This window comes from Cavia porcellus, unplaced genomic scaffold, assembly GCF_034190915.1.
Source record: "Cavia porcellus strain 051 isolate PalLab524CR breed Dunkin Hartley unplaced genomic scaffold, mCavPor4.1 scaffold_32, whole genome shotgun sequence".
Lineage (NCBI taxonomy): Eukaryota > Metazoa > Chordata > Mammalia > Rodentia > Caviidae > Cavia > Cavia porcellus.
In genome coordinates, this window is record NW_026947515.1 from 18,302,316 (window position 1) to 18,324,255 (window position 21,940).

The window sequence follows — 21,940 nt, forward strand, 5'->3', positions numbered from 1 at the left end:
GGTCTATCCATATAATATTTATTCAACCATAAAACAAATCAAGTTCTGATAAATAACTTGGTACTTATTCATTGGTTACAGGACTCATGATGAATACAAAACAATGAATAACAAACTGTTTTGGCCAGAAAGTGGAACATATCACAGGCAATCAGTAATGACAAGTTCTAAATCATGCATCTAGTACCAAAAACCATAGGTACCAGGACAAATTTTCACATCAAAATGCATCAAGGACCAAATACAATGAGCATCAAAGCAGTTGAGTTACTATTGCTATGAATGTAGATAAAACAAAAACATTTTGCCAAAGTAAAATAAGACACAATAAATCATCTTTTCAATGATGCTCTTCTTAAAAATCCAATATAGGGAAATCTTAGAAAACGGAGGAGGGGATAGTGTAACAGTGGCAATAGCTAAAGCATATGAGATTTCTTCCTTTTAATATATTTTTGGTGATACTGGAGGAGGAATCTAGGGTTTCTGTACTGAGTTACATTCTCAGTCCTGTTGTTTTTAGCCAGGCTCTGGCTAAATTGCTGAACTATCCAAGCTGGCTCAAACTTGTACTCCTCCTGCCTCAGCCTCCCTGGGTGCTAGAATTATGGATGTGCACTGGCATGCCTGGCCATGATTTCTTTTTAAGGTACTAAATATGTTCTAAAACTGCGTTGGTGGTTGGTTGTACTAATCTGTGATTATACTAAAGAAACACTGAATTCTACACTTTAAATGGGTAAACTGCAGTATGGAATGTGAATCAAATCTCAAAGCTTTAAAAAAAAAAGTCACTAGATTTAGTATCTGAAATAATTTCCATCCCAATCAGAGTATATCAGTATTTCTTCCATTGTGTCCTTAAGGTATTATTTTTAAACTATAAATAATATAAATAATATAATATAAATATAATAATTATATAATATTATATAAATAATATAAATACCACAGTTCTTCACAGTAAAATATTTGTGAAGCTGCAAAGAAAAATAATAAAGTGAAACTGGGGAGAAAAAATAAAGTAAAAATATGGATTCTTAGTGACAGGAAGCAACAAAAGACTGACTTCCACAATTTCTAAAGAGTGGAATGATAAAGGCTGAAGTTATAGATCAGCAGCACAGTGCCTGTCTGGCAAGTGTGAGCTTGTGAGTTCTATTCCTGGTACCAAAAGAACAGTGCAATGATAGAAGTGAATGAAAAGAGATTTTAAATGAAAACAAGAGATTTCCTTATTTAAGAATTCTATAAATTGAATTATCTCTACATTCAAACATTTTAGATATTCTGTTCACGATTGGGGGAGAGGAATTGAGCTACTTATATTTTTGAGACCAGGTCTTCCTAAATTGCCCACGTGGGATTTAAATGAGTGAGCTTCCTGTCTCAGCCTCCTTCAGTGCTGAGATTACAGTTATACCTCACTAAATTTAGAGTAAATTATCTCAAATGAAGCATTATGAAGCATTTTCTCCCTTGGGTAGTAATAAAATCACATAATATATTTTTAACTATTCATTCATCACCTAATACCCTTCATTTTCAAAAGGAAAAGGCAAAAGTTATGAATACAGAGAATTACGAATATGAAGAATTCATGTTTTAATGAGCAATTACTAAAGTGAAAAAATTGTAAAATGTGTGTAGTGATACACAAAACAGTGTTTGAAAAGTCAATGTTAAGTGACACAATAAAAATCCTTGGTTATGTATATGCACCCAAAGGAAAAAAGATTAATAATTTTAAAAATCATCTTGGTATTGCTACTGTTGATTAAACCCAGGGCCTTCAGACTAAGCTATATCCCCAACTGTTTTTATTTTTTGAGACAAGTTTTCATTAAGTCATTAAGTTGGTCAAGTTGTGCTGGAACTTGCAAACCTCCTGCCTCAGCTTCTTTAGAGTACTAAAATTCCAAGTGTGTGCCACCATGCTTCACAGATTAATATTTAATCTCTCATTCCCGATTTCTTCTGCTAAACTGAGACAGAAGAATCATGCATTCCAGGCCAGCTTGTACTATACAAGATCCTGCCTGAAAAAAAAATCCGAAACACAAAAAACCATAATTAGCAAGGACAAATAAGATATTCTTTATTTTAAGAGGTTAGTAAAAACAAAAATACATTTAAAAAGAAGTTACTCTCTTGTAGCTTATAGACAAAATAAAGGTAAAGTGTCAAAAATATTGATCTCAATCCCAGCACTCCGGAGGCAGAAAAACTGTCATGAGAGAGCAACCCAGGCTACAAAATGAGTTCAAGCCCACTCTGAAAAACACAGTGAGAGCCTGTCTCCAAAAAGGTCACTGTCTTAGGCAGGCATGGTTGCACACACCTGTAATCCTAGTCTTTGGAAGGCTGAAGCAGGAAGATCAGTGAGAGTTTAAGCAAGGCCAGCCGGGAACACACAGGGAGTTCACGGTCACTATCCTGTACTACATAAAACCATGCCTAAAAATTAAAAATGTCACTACCCTTAAATAAAAATGGATGGGTAAAAAAGGGAAAGAAAACTGAATTATGGATGAACCTTTATTTGGTTCTGTATGAAAAAACAATGTAAACTGGGTGTGGTGGCCCAGGCCTGCAATGCAAGCCACTCAGGAGACTGAGGCAAGAGGATCACAATTCTGATATCAGTCTGTCTCAAAGGAAGGAAGGAAGGAAGGAAGGAAAGAGGGAAGGAAAGAGGGAGGGAGGGAAGGAAGGAAGGAAGGAGCAAGTATGAGGGAGGGGACAGGAGGCAGGGGAGGGTGACAAGAGAAAGAGGACAGAGGGAAGAAGGGACAGAAGAAAGGAGAGTGGAAAGAAGGAGGGAGGAGAGGAGAGAAAAGAGGGAAGGAGGGAAGAACAGAGGGAGGAAGGGAGAAGAGAGAGAGGACAGGCAGGCAGGCACATAAGAGTGGGCATGTTAGGTGTGCAGCGCAGGGGCAGAGTATAGGCCTAGCATGTCCAAGGCCCTAGATTCATTTTCCAGCACTTTAAGGATGAGAAGGAAACAACCAGCTATAAAGGACATCACTGGGACAAATGCAAAAACGGACTACAGATGGTATATTAAATAAACATTGTATCAATCAATATTAAATATCAAGGGTGATTAAGTCCTTTTCAAACTTGTCTTTTTATCAGTTTTTCAAATGTAAATTCTTCCTTTGCTTTTTTTTTACTAAAGTGCTTTATAGGTTTTCTGAGTTCACATTTAGCTATTGTCCTCCACATGTAGTAAGTTAAAGACCTTAAAAGTCCTCCGTCAGGGGCTGGGGATTTAGCTTAGCGGCGTAAGCGCCTGCCTTGCAAGCAGGCAGTTGTAAGTTCGATCTCCGGTACCCATAAAAAGGAAAAAGACAAAAAACACAAAAGTCCTCCGTCAGTGCACTATAAAATACATTTCCACTGGGACTCTCCCATGAGTAGCTAGAGCAGGCCAGAACCAGTGAGCCATGCCTTGGAGAGGCCATGAGTGCCTGGAGAAGCCTGCCTTATAACCCACCGCCTCCCGGGGTACCTGGGTTGCAGAAACCCAGGCGTCTGACATATCCCCTATACCACGGACAAGTAGCCAACATGGAAACTGCCTGGGTCTGGACAACCTACTCATCCAGAGGAACCCAGGAAAACGTTAAGATAAAGGAGGAAAAGGCAATCTCAGATCTCCAGAGAAGGTCTCCAGAACAAGCACAGGAGATATCAACATAGAAGACAGGGAAAGATGCACACCGAAATTTTGGGGATGATGGCAACTGAAGTAAGAAACTACTTCAGGAGATTCTAAGAGAAATCAGATCAGAAGTAGTATCTCAGATAAAAGAAGAAATGACAAACATTAAAAAAAAGGATTGCTGAGCATATATATCTAAAGACACAGATTTTTAAAAAGAGGAGCATAGGAGAATGAGGGAAACCTTGAATAAACAATATACAGAAGAATTGGAATGCATGAAACGGACTCAAACAGATATCCAGGAAATTTAAAACGCCACTGAAAGCTTACAAAACTGCTTGAAACAAACTGAAGATAGACTTTTAGACCTTAAAGACAGGATGGCAGCTAGCAATTGTGAAAGGGAAGATCTCTTAAAAACAACAAGGACCCAGGAAATAATAATTCAACAGCTTTAAAGAAATGATGCAAAGAAAAACAGTTTAAGAACAACAGGTGTCAGTGAAAAAGCAGGAGTCAACACAAGTAATATAGACTATTTGCAGAATAGCAGAAAACTTCCCAGGGATGGGTAAAGGACCTGACCTACAGATAACTGAGGCATATAAAACTCCAACTAGCCATAACCAAAATAAATCTACATCCAGACATATAATAATCAAGATCCTAGAAACTCAGCACAAGAAAAGAATGTTAAAGGCTGTCAGAGAAAAGAAACAGATCACTTATAAAAGGAAAACCCATTGGGTGTAAACATCATCACATTGTCTCAGTGTGAGAAGCTGAAAGCAACAACATACATTTAGGTATATAAAATATAGTTAAGATAGTTAAAATATGGTTAAGATCTGTGCTGGTATTGTTAGGACAATTGAATATAGATGTCTTGCGTTCTGGGTGAATCATCTGGGAATGACAATGTGCAATGTAGGTACATTGTTGCCCCTGTATGACATGTTTTTAAACTCTGTTCTAGTTTTTTTCTTTTCTTCTTCTCCTTGAAATAAAATGGCTTTGGAAAAAATAATAAATAAACCCATCAGAATCATGATAAACTTTTCAACACAAACCATCAAGTCAAGGAGAGGTTGGAGTGAAATGTTTCAAGTCCTGGAAAAAAAAAAAACTTCTAACCCAGATTGATGTACCCTGCAAAACTAACTTTCAAAATTAATGGAGAAATAAGATACTTCCATGAAAAGGAACAACTGAAGGCATTCATCGCTACCACCAAACCAATCTGACAAAGAATACTAAAGGATATTCTAGAGAAAGACAAAAATGACCATGGTCCCAAGAATAGCAGCAAAGTAGGATCACCAAGTGGGGCAGATAACTGAAGGGAGGGAAAAGTAAGGAGCCAACAGCAGGAAAAAAAAAAAAATGTCAGAGATGAATCAGTGCATGCTGGCCAAAACTGTTAATATAATGGCCTCAATTCACCAATAAAAAGAAATATGAACAGAGTGGATCAAGAAACAAGATCCATCAATATGTGATACACAGAAAGACATGAACTCAAAAGGCAATTCATAGACTGAAAATCAAAGGAGCAAAAACAATGTTCCATGACACAGGGAACCCGAAAAAAGCAGGAGTAGCCTGCCCATCAATCACAGAATAGATAAGAAAGATAAGGCATTTTTATATAATGGAAAGCTACTCAGCTATGAAGGATAATCATGCAACTCTTGTAGGGAAATGGATGCAAGTTGTTTTTTTTTTTTTAATTTTTATTTTTTATTTAAGGAGAAAAAGAAAAAAACAGAAAAAGGGTACAAGTAATACAAAATTTAAAAAATAAATACACAGTAAGAAATCACTAGTTAATAGATTACATATTCTCATCTTAGAAATAGTTGTTCAAGTTACAAAATTAAAGCATATAAAGTGGACTTTCAAACAGTGTAGTGCAGTTTTGTTCAATGATCCAAAAAAACTCAGTAATATGTTTATCTATCTTATACACTTAATCATATATGCAGTTATAAACTTTAGAGCACTTTCTTTTCTTTTCTTTTGTACAATGACAATTAGACATTTTGGGTTTTATTACTCCCACAGTTCCTATTACTTTTTTTGAAGAGAGTAAAACCAAATGCAACGTATCAGAACGGAGTCAGTCAAATCAAAAGGATGGACATAATAGATAATGTAAAAACAAATATAAGGTGATCAACAATGGTTACCATACTGCCTCTTGCTATTTTAAGAAGAATTGCCAGTTATAATAAAATTGAACAAAACAGTAAAGAATAAAACCAAAGCATTGAAGACATTACAGGACTTTAAAAGAAGGTAATAGTCAACTGGAATGGGCATCATAATGAATCTTACTGTCTTCACAGTTTTGCCTATACTTTCAAACTTAGTACTATCAAGCAAAGCAGAATAGGGGAAAATCAGTCAAAACAAGATGGTGAGGGCAATACAGGATTTCAAATCAAGTTCATAGGAAATCAAAGTAGATTACTATAATGTATCCTGCTATTTTTTATTTATTTTTCCCTTAATTAAAAAGATAAAAAGAAAACAGTAAATAATTTTTTAAAAAGGGATTGAGATAAAAGAGGGCATAACAACAGAACAGCCCAGGTCAAAACATAACCATTTAAGCCAAATAGTGTTTCACCACAAGATATCCCGACATAAAAATAGTTACCATAGTGTCTCTTTCCTTGAAATCTTTTGAGTATAACTTCGTATACTGTAGCATCAAACATATTAAGGTACTATAAAACCATTCATGATAATGACAATATTACAGGGTATTTAGAACCAATTAACAGAAAATGAACAATGGTTTCTGTATAATCTCCTTGTCTATAAAAGTTTTTACTTATATTATCATATATAATAAAATCCATTAAGATACAACCTTTTAAGACCGATGGAAACAGAAGAATACATGTTTGATGGGACTTCAAAACAAGATACTAAATTGGCATTAGTTATTATCATGTCTTATTCTCTCCAAAACAGCTGTTCCTACCATCCAATCTTCTCTGCCTCATTTCTGTTGAACTCTTTCTCTGTCGTTTGTTGTCAGTTTGTCTTCTTTATTTTGCTTTCTGCTCCATTCATTGTGGCCTCTCTGCCACTATATCTGGAATCTTGGTATTTTCCTTTTTTAGAATATCCTGCAGTATTCTCTATAGAGTTGAATTGGTGGTTGCAAATTCCCCTAGTTCCTCTTTATCCTGGAAGCACCCTGTTTTTCCATCAATTTCTAGGGACAGTTGTGCAGGATATATCAATCTTGGCTAGAGGTTATTATCTTTCAAAGCTTGAATTATTTCCCCCCACACTCTTCGTGATTTGATGGTTTGTGGCGAGAAGTCTGCTGTAATTCTGATGGGTGTTTCCTTGTAAGTGATCTGTTTCTTGTCTCTGACGGCTTTTAATATTCTGTTCTTATATTGGATTTCTGGAATTTTGATTATTATATGTCTGGGTGTAGCTCTGTTTGGGTTGTAGGTAGCTGGGGTCCTGTATGCCTCATATATGTGAGTATCTTTACCTTTTGTTAAATTAGGAAAATTCTCTTGGAGTATTTCTGTGAATAGCTTTTGTAGTTCATCTGTTTGTGTCCCTACTTCTTCTTTTACATTCTTAATTCTTAAGTTATAGATCCTCTTATCATCTTCTAGCCTTTGTATTGTTGTTTATTTTTTTGTTATTTTTAAGAAGTTTTTCATTTCATGCTCCTAAATTACAAATCTGCCCTCCAATTCAGATAATCTATCCTTAGTTTCTTTCGAGCTGTTATGCCAGTTTTCGATAGAGTTTTTAGTTTCCTAGTAATCTCTTTGAACCTGCTTCACGTATTCTATGTTTTCTCTATTTTCTCCATCAAACAATTCTCCCCTTTTTTTCTGTTCTTCCATTCCACCATCTGTTTTTTCTTGTGTGGTGCTTAGTATTTCTCTAACTATTCTACTTATATCTTGCTTCAGGTCATTAATAACTTCATTCCTGAACTCATCTACGAGGCTCTGGAGATAGCGCTTTATGTCTATTGGTGCCGTGTCTGATATTGCATGTTTCTCAGGATTGGGGGCCGAGGACTCTTTCTTGTTGCTCCCTCTTCCCATATTTTTTGTTCCTTTAAGCATATATAGGAGGGCCAGTTTCTTTCTTTGTCGGTTACAGTTTGTTTGAATTGCGCTGGCTAGGTGTTCCCGCCCACTGCAGTATACTAGGGAGACACAGACCTGGGCAGTGTATGCTGGGCCCGCCCCTCCGGGTCAACCTACCGAAGGCTTCACTGCTAGGGTGCACCTCCAGGTGCTGGGACCTGGTTTGGGCTAACCTACTGGGTCTTAGTCAGCGGCGTCACGCAGGCCAGGCACTCCCCACCAATTCTGCTTGAGAGGGGAATATGTGACTGAAGTCACTGCAGCATCCTGTCCTGGCCAGCCCGCAGGGTCCCGGTATGTCCTTTGCTGAAGCCGAAGCCTCCTACTCCATGGAAGGGTCCCCGATCCACTCACTCACTGCCGATGATGCAGGGCTCCCGGCCAGTCCCACTCTCAACTCCATTCACTGCTTCCCACTCTCAGAGCTTTCACGCCTCTCTCTTTGCCGTGCGGATTGGGACGCAGCAACAGCTACAGTTAATTCAAATTGCAGCCTCCAGTGGCGCGGGGTCCAGCTTCTGCGCTGAGACCTTATCTGTTCCTGTTATATCATGGGATTGCGTTTCCAGTTGGTTTCTCTTAGTTTAGTTCGTTCCTGGGTCGGCAAAGTGTATTTCCCCTTGCTTAGGATTTCTCGCTCGGCACCATTCCTGGATTTTAAGTGAGGTTCCTCAGAGAGCCAATGGATGAAACTTGTAATCATGCTCTTGGGTGAAATGGTTCAGATTCACATAGGTGAACATAATGTTTCCTCTCTAGTATTAAAAAACTGAAGGAGTTAGTGGGATCCAAAATGTATAGTAGATACTGTGAAAGTGAGAGGGTAGGAAACATCTAAAAAGGGAAAGTGGTAGCCATTTTTGGCTCCCTATTTTTTGTTTGAGGGTCCCATGTCATTAGTTTTATTGTTTGGTTGGGTTTAATTTTTATTATATCTAATGCCATGGGCAGGTATTTTGAAAACAAGACATATTGTGGTAGCCACTGTTGACTTTCTATTGTCTTGATTTGAAGTCCTGTATCACTTTCACCATTTTGTTTTTATTGGTTTTATGTGATTTTATTTGGTCTGATAGTATGGGCAGCTATTATGAAGATAACAAGAGGCATTATTGTACCATTGTTGATTTCCTATTACCTTGTTTTGAAGTCCTGTGTGATTTTCACTGTTTTATTTTGATTGGTTTTCTGTTGTTCTGTTTGGTTTAATACATATATATAGCTACTTTAAAGATAACAAGGAGGCACTGTAGTAACCACTGTTGATTTTCTATTATCTTATTTTGAAGTTCTGTATCTCTTTCATTGTTCTATTTTCATTGGCTTTATTCTGTTTCATTTTGTTCTTTTAAATATAAAAATATTTTGTTTGGGTTTTTTTGTTTGTTTGTTTGTTTTCGTTTTTACCAGTACCGGGGATCGAACTCACGACTACTTGCTTTCAAGGCAGGCACTTATGCTGCTGAGCTAAATCCCCAGCCCCTTAACATAAAAATATTTTATAAAACAAAATTTCCAAAAACACTTATACATTGATTTTCAAGAGTAGGATCTCCACACAGGATTAGAGTTTCAGTTCCTCCATATAGCTTAATAGGAACATGATGCTGGGTCCAACAGACCCACTGATTATTTTTCTATTGTAAATTTGTACTTTAGCATAACAGTAGCTAGTTCAGTGTCTCAATACTTTTGCCTAAGGGACTTAGGAAACAATCTATGAGTTTACCCACTTGGTATGTTTGTCATACAGCAAAGTGTGTGCATATATGCAAAAGTGGCAAAACAGGATTTCGACCCACATTATTCTAAGCCTAACTGGTTTTGATATGTTTACCTATGCATCGCAGATGGTCTAATACATCCCACACCGCTGTAGGATTTGTTTTTTAAAGAAGTTTTCTTTTGATTTTTCTAGTAAAAGTAGCCTAATTTCAGTACAATGGCATATGAAAAGCCAGATTTACAAGTTTTGGAAGAACTTAGTGAGTCATCAGTTTACTCATGGATGGATGATAAAGGTGACTCATTATGGTAAAATAGACATGACGTGATAATTGGTTTACAAGTTTCCAATTGATGTTATATTTGCTAACACAGCACAGGACAATCAGCACAGAAAAAAGGCAGAACTTCCAAATGAAATGCAGCAATTGCAAAATACAACTGTATAGTACAATCTTTGAATTTCAGAAAAGTATAACATTGGCCTCAGATGTTACACAGAACTTCTGATGTCAACATTGCACCACGAGGGGGAAATACTGATTGGGAAACCTGAACATTCTTGCCTTTCTGACACAGTTTGGAAGTGTTTGGTATCTTCATGAAGTGTGAGCAAAAATATGGTAAATGCTCCTTCAACAGAAAGTCTCTTAAAAACATTGTGGCATGTCTTCATCTACCTTATTCACTGAATCTGGCACTGTGCCCTTTCCTAAAGTCAAAATGACCATGAAAGGTAAATGTTTCAAATCAGTTCACAAAAGGCTGGGGATTTAGCTCCGTGCCACAAGCATCTGCCTAGCAAGCCCAAGTTCTATTCCCAGTGCCCCCCCCAAAAAAACCCAAAAAAACAACAAAAAAACCCATTCAACAACAAAAAAACCCATTCAAAACACTGAAGCAGCCATAGAAGTACAACTAAAGATACTCATGAAAGAGGACTTCTGGAACTGCTTCAGAAAGTGGCAAGAATGGTAAAGCCTGGGCTTGGCGCTTAGTGGGCAGGGCATGAGGTGCAGGGCAGGGAAAAGGTCCCATCTTAACTACCACCACACCATCTTAGACCTATACTTCATAGGCCCAGCTGGACTAGAGGACCACTGACTACCTTCCACTCCTTGCAATGGTGACTAAGAACTGTGAGTAAGAAATACAAAGATGCAACTTGCTGGTGGCAGTATTTGGCAATCAAGATTTACTCACAGATACTTTGTCATTCAATTCCTAAGAATCAGAGAACATGCATTTTTTAATCCCTACTTCAGCCACTTAGTTGACTTTCAATCTCTTTTCCCATTAGTAAAAATGAGGTTTTTTTTTTTTTTTCTTTAATCATCTGTGCAAGCTTCCTGGTAACTAAGATTTCATCGCTGCAGTATTAAGAATTATAACAAATTGAAAATATATGAATAAGTATCCCAAACAAAGAAAACAACTTTATACCATTCTCTGTTATTCACTCTTCTAGAATAAGCAGAATTGCAGATGGTTTCAATGGAATTTTTTCTGATCATTGTTATATTGTCTGTTCTACGAAAGTCAGACTTAAAATATTTGACAACAAAGATGATGATTCTGATACTGAAACATCAAATGATCTACCAAAATTTGTAGACGGAATCAATGTCAAAAACAGAAATCAGAACTATCTACTTCCCAGTCCATGCCACAGGCCTGAGGTTTCATCCCTAGCGTGGCCCTCCAACCCAAAATAAATTGCAAAAGGTTTCTACTACTGAATATGTGGCGCATGCATGTAATCTTAGCATCACAAGGCTATATAGATGGATTGCAAGAGTTTAAGGCTTGTCCGGGCTACAGGAATGTTGGCATTCCTGTGACCCCGTTACTCTGCAGGCTGAGGCAAAAAAAATCACAAATTCAAGCCTGGCTGGAACAATATACCAATTTGGTAAGAACCTCAAAATAAAAAACACGGGAGGCTGGGAATGCAGTTCAGTTGAAGACCTTGGGTTCAATCCCTAGTACTGCAAAAAGAAAGAAAAGATGCTGTATAATTCTGTTATAAATCTTTTTTTTTTTCTTTTGGTACTTGGGATTGAACTCATGAACTCACACTTACCAGGCAGGTACTTACACTATTGAGCTAAATCCCCAGCCCCTATAACTCATTCTTGAAATAATGAAGTTATTGCGAAAGAAAACATTCCTTGTTAGGGATTAGAGTCTTGAGAAAGAGGGAATGGGTGTAGCTAATATCAGGAAATAAGGCTGTGATATTCAGTACTTCTGCAATTTGACTATGGTGGTGACTACACAAATTATAAAATTACACAAGTCATAAAATTGTTTAAAGTATATGCTGATGCACACACACACCACATACAAATGATTCGTGTAGAATCTATAATTAGAAATTTTCTATGTATTGGGCTGGGGTATGCAGCTCAATGGTAGAATGACTGCTTTGCATGTACAAGGTTATTGTAATCAACCCCAACACAGCAAAAATGAAACAACAAACAAACTTTGTAGATTGTATCAACATCAATTTCCTTGTACTATAATTATAAAAGATGTCCACACTAAAGGAAACATAAGGAGTACATGGATGGAACCTTTCTGTACATTTTTGGGCAACTTCCTATGAATCTAATCTATAACTAAGGGAGTTCAAGGCCAGCCTGAACTGCACAGTGAAACCCTGTCTCAAAACAAAACAAAACAAAGGCAGGAGGACCAAAACTCATAAAACTTTCGTGAAGCAAAGTCAGAATCTAGACCAAGATCATTTCAAAATATTTGCTCCTAATCATCCAGTTTTATTGACTTACTCCATATATACCATAATACCTGAAACTAGAGAATGCAAGATCAAGGCAAATGAGGTTTCTGATGAAAGTCTACTTCCAAGATGGTTTCTTGAACACTGTGTCCTCTGGAGGGGAAGAATCCTATGACATCATATGGTGGAAGATAAGGGTAAAAAGAAACACTGTCCTCACAGAGCAGAAGGGCAAAAAGGGACCAAATTCTGTCAAATCCTTTTATAAAACACCTAGATAGACTTTCTGGGAAGATGATGGAATGGTGAAGACTGAAGAAAGAGCTAAAACTTGGTGTCCAGACATGCAATACTGCAATGTAAGGAGGAAGAGGACAGCGATGGTTTGCAAGGGCCCAGGGAGAATCTAAAGCAAGAATTGAAGCTGATGGGGAGTGAAGAGACTTCAGCTAATGAGGAAGGCATGGCAGGCATTTCTTTCTCCCTGTATCCACAGTCATTGTATGGGAAGGTCTGCTCGAACACATAAATGTACAGTGACTACTGGTGACCGCAACAGTCTCCACAGAAAAATACATTAGTAGAAGGGAGCAGTGGGTGGAGCATACTGCAGTAGCTGCCAAGTTATTCGGGTTCAGACATCCCCCAGGGTAGAGTGATTGGCCAGGAGCCATCTTGAAGACTGGCCAACTGAGCTTAAACTCTGAGCAACTGCTGGCTCCACCTAGCAGCCCCCAATGTCAGAGTAATGGAATTGAGTTCAAGCTGGCAGGGAGCCACGTTCTAGCTAGAAGGGGCACATAGACTGTTGCAGGGTGAACAGGTCTTCTTCTAGTCTTGAACTTCAGTGAGGTCAGACTCACTAGGATTATCCAAAACCCTGCAATAAAGCTATAGCTGGCTTGCTGTGATTAATCAGCTTGGATCTCTACTCTGTCTGCCCATATTATCTACCAGTGACTGCAAACACACACCTTGAAGTAGACATTTTCTTTCTCTCTTTTCTTGTTTTGTTTTTCTTAATTGTTTTTTCTTGTTTTTATAAGTGTGAACCTGGTTTCTAGTTTATTGTTGCTACTATTCTGTTCGTCTTTTATTTCTTCATTCTCTTTCTCTCCTGTTTTCTTCACCAGTTTTCTAGTTTGCATGATCTTACTTTGTCCAACTTTGCTTCTAATCTCTTCCTCTTTTTCTATTTTTCTTCCTAAACATATTTAAATTATTCTTCTTTGATGGTAAAATCAATATACTGAGAGCTTATTTACTAGTTTTCAGGTTCAGTTTAGATTTTGTTATGTAACCATAAGTCTAGTTCACACAGAGAAGAAGCTCAAGATAGCAGAGCGCTAAGCAGCAGAAAAAGAGCCTCTCACAGAGTTGCCATATAAATGCTAGGATATAACAGTGCAAGGAAGGCAAGGAAAGAAGTGGGTCTCCTGGATCAACAAAGAATCTAAAGCATGTATGGGAGCCCACACAGAGTAAAAATGAAGGAGGAAGCCGGAGATGCTTTCTCTGAGAATGGACGCATAGAGCAAGAGGAGCAGTGGACACCTGGTGAAGATGATAGCTTGCAACCCTGGAGGCCTCCTCAGAGAGATGTAGCAGTGCAGGGGAGCTGCAGCAGGCGTGAAGGACTGCACTGGTTGGCAGTGAGTGCAGAGGGCTCAGTCCTCCTATGTGAGAGAGCAACTGGCATGGAGCCATCTTGGAGACCGGCTGGCTGAGAGCGTAACTCAGAACTACTGCTGGCGCCATGTAGCGGCTCTCAAGTGGATTTAGACCTGAGGAAGGTACTTGGACAGCACTGAGCCGAGAGTCTGGTCTCAGCTAGAAAGCGCAAGTGCGATAAGATTATCCACTACACCACCAAAAACCTACAGTTGGCTTGCTAGGAAAGCTTGGCATGGCTTAGGACTCTGTCTCCATAGGTTTCTACCAGTGAAAGCAGAGACAAACCTAAAAGTAGGGCTTTTTTTCTTCCTTTCTCTCTGGTTTATTTTTTGTTGTGGTGGGTAATGCTGGTAGTAGTGGGTTTTTGTGTTTTATTTTTCGTTTTGGGGGGATTTTTCTTCTCCTTCATCATTTGCTCTTGTTTTTATATGACTGTGAATGTGGTTCCTAGTTTCTCTGTGCTTGCGGTTCTGTTCTGTTCTTTTTATTTCTTTTGTCTCTTTCCCTCCAGTCATCTGTACTAATTTCCAAAGTAAGTTTAATCCCCATTTGCCTACAGCCTTACTTGTACTCACTTGCTCTTCTTCCATTTCTCTATTTTCTCCTTAACCCATTTTAAATTTTAACCCCTGAGGGCAAAATTGACATATAAAGGACTTGTACACTGCATGTAATTTTCTGGTTTGTTTTAGGTTTTATCATATAACCACAAATCTAGTTCATATAGTTAAAAGTGACAAATTAGCTCAGTTTGTCATTTTCTAGGTTGTGTTTGATACTGTGGTACCACTATAGCCAAAAGTCACATAATTTTTCTAAACAGCTGTTCATCTTGGTATTCCATGACTGAGACAGAAAATATTGCAGCACAGTGCCTAAGAACCAGAGTCTAGGCCAAATAAGCAGCAACTTCTCATCTCCAACAAATTCAAGAAGTAAGATCTTCCCACAGGCTCAAAACCCAAACCAGCTACACCTGAAGATACCTCAGAGTAGTCATTACCTAAAGATCCTAAACACTAGCAATAAAGCAACCCAACATATACAATTTACAAGCGTCACACCAGGACTTCAATTTTTAAAAAAGACAACAAAATGAGAAGACACTTAAGATGCAAGCCCAGACATCCAGTTCACAAAAAGGTAAACCCAAGGGGTAATGAGGTGGGACAATCTGAAAGTCTCCCAACTGGCCTCTCTGAAGTAATAACAACAAAGCAATTGAATGAGGCTCTGGAAAAAAAAAAAAATCAAATCAGAAATAACTCTTCTTGAAAGCAGGCAGTCGTGAGTTTGATCCCTGGTACCAGTAAAAAGGAAAAAGACAAAAAAAAAAAAAATCTCTCAGATACCTGCAGAATAATGACTATGCTTAGTGACAGGAGAGAACATACAGACAGAAAAAAACAGAGAACATTAAGAAAACCATGGAAGCTATGAATGCTCAACATAGGAAAGAAATGGAATCCATAAGCCACATTCAAGCACATATCCAGGAAAATAAAAATTCCATTGAAAGTATTTGCAACAGATGAAGCCAATGTGAGGTAAGGATCTCCAATATAGAAGACAGACTTGCAGTTACAGACCATTTTTAAAATACCTCAAAAATAGCAAGAAACCATGAGAAATCAATCCAGCAGCTGCTAGGTGAAACAAAGACTAACTTAAGGTTAACTGGAGTCAATGAAAAGGCAGGAGATACCACAAATTTTATATATATATATATATATATATATATATATATATATATATATAAAACTGTTCACAGGCATCATTGCAAAAACCTTCCCGAGTAGAGAAAAATAATCTAATATACAAATAAGTGAGACATATAGAACTCCAATTAACCATGATTTAGGAAAAAAAAAAATCTACAGCCAGGCACGTCATAGTCAAGATTCCAGAAATTCAATGCAATAACAGAATCTTAAAAACTGTTAGGGAAAAGAAACAAATCACCCAGAAAGGAAAGCCCGTCAGAATCACAGCTGACTTTTCAGCATAAACTCTCAAGTTAAGGAGAATTTCAAGTGAAATATTTCAATTGTTGGATGTTAATGGTTCCCATCATTTTCCTATGCTCTGTATTTTGTATCTGTATCTGTTGTAGGGTCACTAAGCATGTCTTCATTATGGTCTCCATTTCTGTAGTCATCTGAAAAATAATTTGTGATTTTTGTTTTTTTGTAGTGCTTCATTCATTTGCTTTGTTACTTTCATTGTTATTTCAGAGAGTACTAGTGGGTGGCTGTCAGGTTGTTCCAACTTATTGGCCCCTGGGTTTGTCTTTAGTGAGCTAGAAGTGTGAAGTTGCGTCTTGTTTACATATCTTAGCATTTTTTTAAAAAAAATTTAAATCCTGGGGCTAGGGATTTAGCTCAGCGGCATAAGCTCCTGCCTTGCAAGCAGGCAGTCATGAGTTCAGTCCCTGGTACCGATAAAAAGGAAAAAGACGAAAAAAAAATTTTTAAATCCTGGGTTTGCTTTCAAATTGCCGATAACAAGTAGTTTTATTACTAGTATTTCAGAACCTTACGAAATGATTACTTCTCAGAGCTATCTTCCAGATACAGCTGGCTTTGGGTTTTGAGTCTATTATAAGATCCTACCTCTTCATTTTATTGGAGTTGAGAAGTTTCTGCCTGCTTGGCTTAGTCCCTGGTTCTTGGGCACTGGTCTATAGTATTTTTTTATGACCGTTAGGCAATCTTTCAGTCTTGCTATACCAAGAAAAACAAGTGGTAAGAACAGTTATGTCTCTTTGGCTAAAATGGTGCAATCAGCAATAACAGTAGCATCAAACACAGAAAAATGACAAATTGAGGTAGCTATTAATTTGCCACTTTTAACCTTTCAAAGAACCAACTCTTCAATTCATTGACTCTTTATATTGTTTTTTTAGTCTCCAGTGTGTTAATTTCTGCTCTGACCTTTATAATTGCCTCCCTTATATGAGCTTTTGGCTTAGTCTTCTCTTCTTTTTCTAGAAGTTTGAGGTTCACCATTAAGTTATTTGTGCTTGCTTTCTTTTCCTGATACCAGTATTTACTGCTATAAAAAATTTTATAAAAAAAGAGGGACTTATGAAAGGCATGATCAAAGGAGTGTCAGTTCAGGTTCATCTCACAGAAGCTCCTTAAAGCTTTCCAGTGTCACTTTCCAATGTCAGATTGCAAAACTGGAATAGACATATTTAACAACTTGAAGAATCTCTACAATACTTGTAGAATGTTGCTAATTATAAAGAGAAAACAATATCCCTTTAAATTCTAAAGCTTTTCTCAGTCTGTAAGAGGCAAATCTACAGAAATGGAAAGATTAGTGGTTGTTTAGAGCTGGTAGGGATGAGGTTTTTTAGGTGTATCAGCTAAAGGGTGATGGTTTCTTTTTGGAGTTTTAATGTTCTAAAATGATAGTAATGGTCACACAATGCTAGAAATATAAAAACAGCTCCTGAATTTATACTGTGAGCAAATGGTAGAGATGCAGTACAAATTAACAGATTTTGCTAGGCATGAGAAACACAAACTATGCTGCTCCCATGGTGAATATGGGTAAGCATCAAATGTAATTCCTGGCCTCCACAGACTCTTGATCATTTATGGAAATAATGAGGTCACTATTTTCTCCATCTAATTTTAAAATCTCATCCCATTTAAAATTTCTTTCAGTGACAAAATACTATTCTGTAAATATGCTTACATAATAATTATTTAAGGAACAATGACCTTTGGGGCCAGAAATATAGCAAGACCCTGATTTCATTTCCTAGCACCAATAAATCAATAAATAAATGAAAAAAAATACAAAAACAATGATCCAAAAACTAAGTCTATATATCTCAACATCTTATAGATTTTTGAAATCATGTACTGTCTGAAGGGTTAGTAATTATAATTCTCAATATAAAGTATGCATATTTTTAAATGAAAATTAATCACTAAAGAAAAAAAAAAAAACCCTAACAGGAAGGAATGTAATTTCAACATATGTAGAAAAACAAGCCTATATGCACTACTATATATTTCAGTACAAGGGCTATAATTTATGTTTTTAGCTTTCTTATGCTGTCATAGTCTTAAATTTTAAACACCTCTCAAAAGAGCCAGTATTTAAAAAAAAAAAAAAAAAAGTCCCTGGCAAGCACGAGGCTGTGAGTTTGATCCCTGGTACCAAAAAAATGCATGTAATATTGAAGTTGACAGCACTACTGGGAGATGTCAGAAATGTTAGGAGGTAGGGCCTATTTGGAGGAAGTTTAGTTACTAAGCACATGCCCACAAAGAGAATACTGGGACCATGCGTCCTTCCTTAGTCTCCTTCTTCCTGGCCACCATAAAGTAAGCAATTTTCTTTCACCATTCTTCTTGTCATAATGTTCTCCCAGACTCAAGCAATGGAGACTGCCAACTACAGAATAAAACCTCTGAAAGTGTGATCCAAAATAAATCCTTCCTTCTTGCAAGTTAATTACTTCAAGTATTTTGTACCAGTGATGGAAAACTGACAAATGTTCTCAATGGATCAAAAACCTACAAATCCAGTATTTAAAGTAGAAAAGGGACACTCTATACAAAGTTCTGTGGTACATTCACAGGAAAAAAAAAAAGAAAACTTTAAAAAAAAAAAAAGAAAAGAAAACATAAGAATAAAAACAAAAATACAAAGCCAAATGTAGTGGTAAAGCTTGTAATAGTACCTACTCGGGAGGTTGAAACAAAAGACTTGCAAGTTCAAGGCCAGCCTGTCTCAAAATAAAAAAGCTAAAAAGGCTTGGCATGATGGCATCCAAGAGACTAAGAAGACTGCTGCAAGTTATGACAACTATGTTTAAGTTCTTGAATTTCACGGCTGGGAAGACACCACTACTTAGTGTACATGAAATGAACTTTGTTGCCATCTCCTACAAAAAACAAAATTTCATGGCCGAGGATTTAGCTCAGTGGCTCAAATGCTTGACTGGTAAGCGCAAGGTCATGAGTTCAATTCCTGGTACCAAAAGAAAGAAAAAAAAATCTCCTGCAGAGCTCAAAAGTATTGGCATAATAAGCTTCAGCAAGTGAACTGTTTTCTTTAAACCTCGGTTTCCTCACATGTAAAGATCTAGGGCTAGGCACAGTGGCACATAAGCTAAAGCAGTTATTGAGGCCCACCTGGGCAACTTACCAGTGTTATTTCAACAACAACAAAAAAAAAAAATTAAAAGGGCTAGGAGTTGGGCATGGTAGTACACAATTATAATCATGGAACTTTAAGAGGCAGCAGGATCATAAATTCAAAATCCACTTCCACAATCTGGCAAGACCCTGTCTCAAAATAGAAAAACAATAATTAAAAGGGACTGGGCACACAGCCTAGTGGCAGAATGCCCATGGGTAGTAGGGGTTTGGTCCTTAATACCCACACATAAAAACAAAAGCCTGGGGAAACCTTGGTAGTACAAAACCCCTGAATTCCAACCTCAGTACTGCCCCTCTCCCACAAAAAGAGCTAGAAAGATAACACAAAAGTTCTTTGTGCCCTGTTAAGGACCAGAAAACAGTAACCTTAAATTTCTTTCTTTATTTTGGTTTTTTTGAGACAAAGTCTTGCTACATAGTTTAGGCTGGCCTTGAATTCACACTATGAAGCAAAGGCTGGCCTTGAACTTGCAGTGATTCTCCTGCCTTAGCCTTCTAAATGCTGGGATTCCAGGCAAGTGCTACCATGCTCAGTTTAAATTTATATAGTCAGTTTAAATTTGTATAGTCAATGACTCTGCCTCCTACATACACAACTTAGCTCTGTTTCTGGTCTCCACCTCTCTGGGTGGAAAAAGTAGCTAGATTTTTTTCTAACAAGGTATGGCAATCTTACCTTACAACTCCAAAAATTATATTTCCCAATTTAATATCAAAGATGGTATAACTAATATAGAGACTTGTAGAGTACAGTTTCATATGCTGTGAAAACATATTTCTAAAGCACACTCCTCAGAGTTAAACTCAGCAATTTAAACAGATAATAATTTAAAAGTATATTATAACTACTGTAAGGGGTATACTCTTCAAGGCTGAGGCAGGAGAATCACAAAGTTTGAGCCCAGTCTGGGCAATTCAGCAAGACTCTTGTCTCAAAACAAACAAGCTGCTATGGTGGCGCATCCCTGTAAACCCAGCATTTTGGAAGCCCAGGCGGGAGGATGGCCATGAGTTCAAAGTCAGCCTAGACTCCATAGTAAGTTCAAGGCCAGCCTGAACTACAAAGCAAGACCATCTCAAAAAGGGGGGCGGCGGGGAGCAAGTAAAAAGAAAACCAAAATCAAACAAACAACAACAAAACTGGGGATGTAACTTAGTACACAGGCCCTGGGTTCAATCCCTACTACCACCAAAAAAGTTTTTTGTTCTGTTGTGTTTTTTGAGACAGGATCTTGCTATGTAGTTTAGACTGGCCTTGAACTCACCATGTAACCAAGGCTGACCTCAAACTTGAAGTGATCCTCCTCCTGACTTGGCCTTTCCAGTGCTAGGATTACGGGTGTGCACTACCATGCCTGCAGAAAAACTACATTTTAAATTACCATACCAGGTGTGAAAAACATCACAAGAAGCAACTGACAAACCAGACATGGTAATGTACAGCTGTTAGTTCAGCATTATGGAAGGCTGGGATTAGGAAGGGAATATGCTCCAGCCCTCTAGCTTGCCTTAACTAACTTAGCAAGACTGTCTCAAAACAACAAAATAAAAAAAGAAAGCCTGAGGATGCAGCTCAGTGCAATGACCCTGGGTTCAAGCCACCTCCCCCCAAAAAATAGAAAAACAAAAGTTTATTGGTTTTTTCTTGTGAGTAATATACTTTCTTAGATAGTTTTGCTATCTAATCAAGGTTGGCTTCAAACTCAATGCAATCCTCTTGCCTCAGCCTCCCAATCATTACACGCGTGCCCCAGTATACCCAGCATAAGTGATGATATACTTTCAAAATTAATAAATTCAAAGTTAGCTCTATAAAAAATTAATCTCACTTACTTGCATTTCTTGAGTGGGAAAGAATGGAATGGTCCAGGAGTATGACCAACCAAAAAATGATTGAGAACAGCAGGTACCAACAGTTTAAACTCAGATAGGTGTGGGACTGAGTCAATGAACCACTGTATGAAACCGGGCAAATCACTTAAATTCTATCTGCTCTGGTCTTCTCATCTGTGATAAAAGAGGAAAAACCACCTACCTTAGGGATATTGCAAGGATTAAATAAATTAATGCTACATACTGGGTGAGGGAGTAATAGTGACTGAGAAATAGCTGATCCTTTATTAAGATTAGTTTCTTCTTTCCCCATGTGGAAGGTAAAACCTTTCCTTAACATGAAACTTTGACAACCAAACCACTCAGCAGTTTTAACCATGCTATATAACCTGCCAAGCATATATTCATTTCTTTTTTTTATTTTTAAGAGAATAAAACCAAACAAAATAAAAAAGAATAAAACAAATTAAAACAAAACTGTGAAAGAGATACAGGACTTTGAAACAAGACACTAGGAAACTGACAATGGCTGCCATAATGCCCTTTGTTATCTTCAAAATAGCTGTCCATACCATCAGACACATTAAAATCAAACCAAATAAAACAGTAGAAAACCAATCAAAACAAAAGAGTGAAAGTGATACAGAATTTCCAGACAAGATCAAAGGAAATTAACAATGGCTACTATAATCCCTTTTGGTATCTTCAAAATAACTGCTCAGTACCCCCCACAAAAAAGCTGCCCAATCTGAGATGAATACACACTTCTCAGATGAAGAAATAAATACAAATGGCAAATAAATATATGAAAAACTGTTCAGCATCACTGGTCATTACAGAAATGCAAATTAAAACAACAATGAGATTCCATCTCACTCCAGAAAGAATGGTCAAGATCAAGAAATCAACCAATAACAAATGTTGGAGGAGCTGGTGTAGCCACTGTGGAAATCAGTGTGGAGGTTCCCCA

General features: G+C 37.5%; 1 protein-coding gene across 9 annotated transcripts in view; it reads right to left on the reverse strand.

Moving 5' to 3' along the window:
* Tlk2 (tousled like kinase 2) overlaps positions 1-21,940 on the reverse strand; it is a 140,832-nt gene that overhangs the window by 93,539 nt on the left and 25,353 nt on the right. Inside the window, exon 2 of one of the 9 annotated variants that reach the window (XM_063242400.1) lies at positions 20,971-21,144. The exons of the other annotated variants lie outside the window; for them this stretch is intronic. Coding sequence (XP_063098470.1) covers positions 20,971-20,976 — 6 coding nt within the window. The 5' untranslated portion in view covers positions 20,977-21,144. The remainder of the gene's footprint in view (positions 1-20,970; positions 21,145-21,940) is intronic. 9 annotated transcript variants of the gene reach the window in all.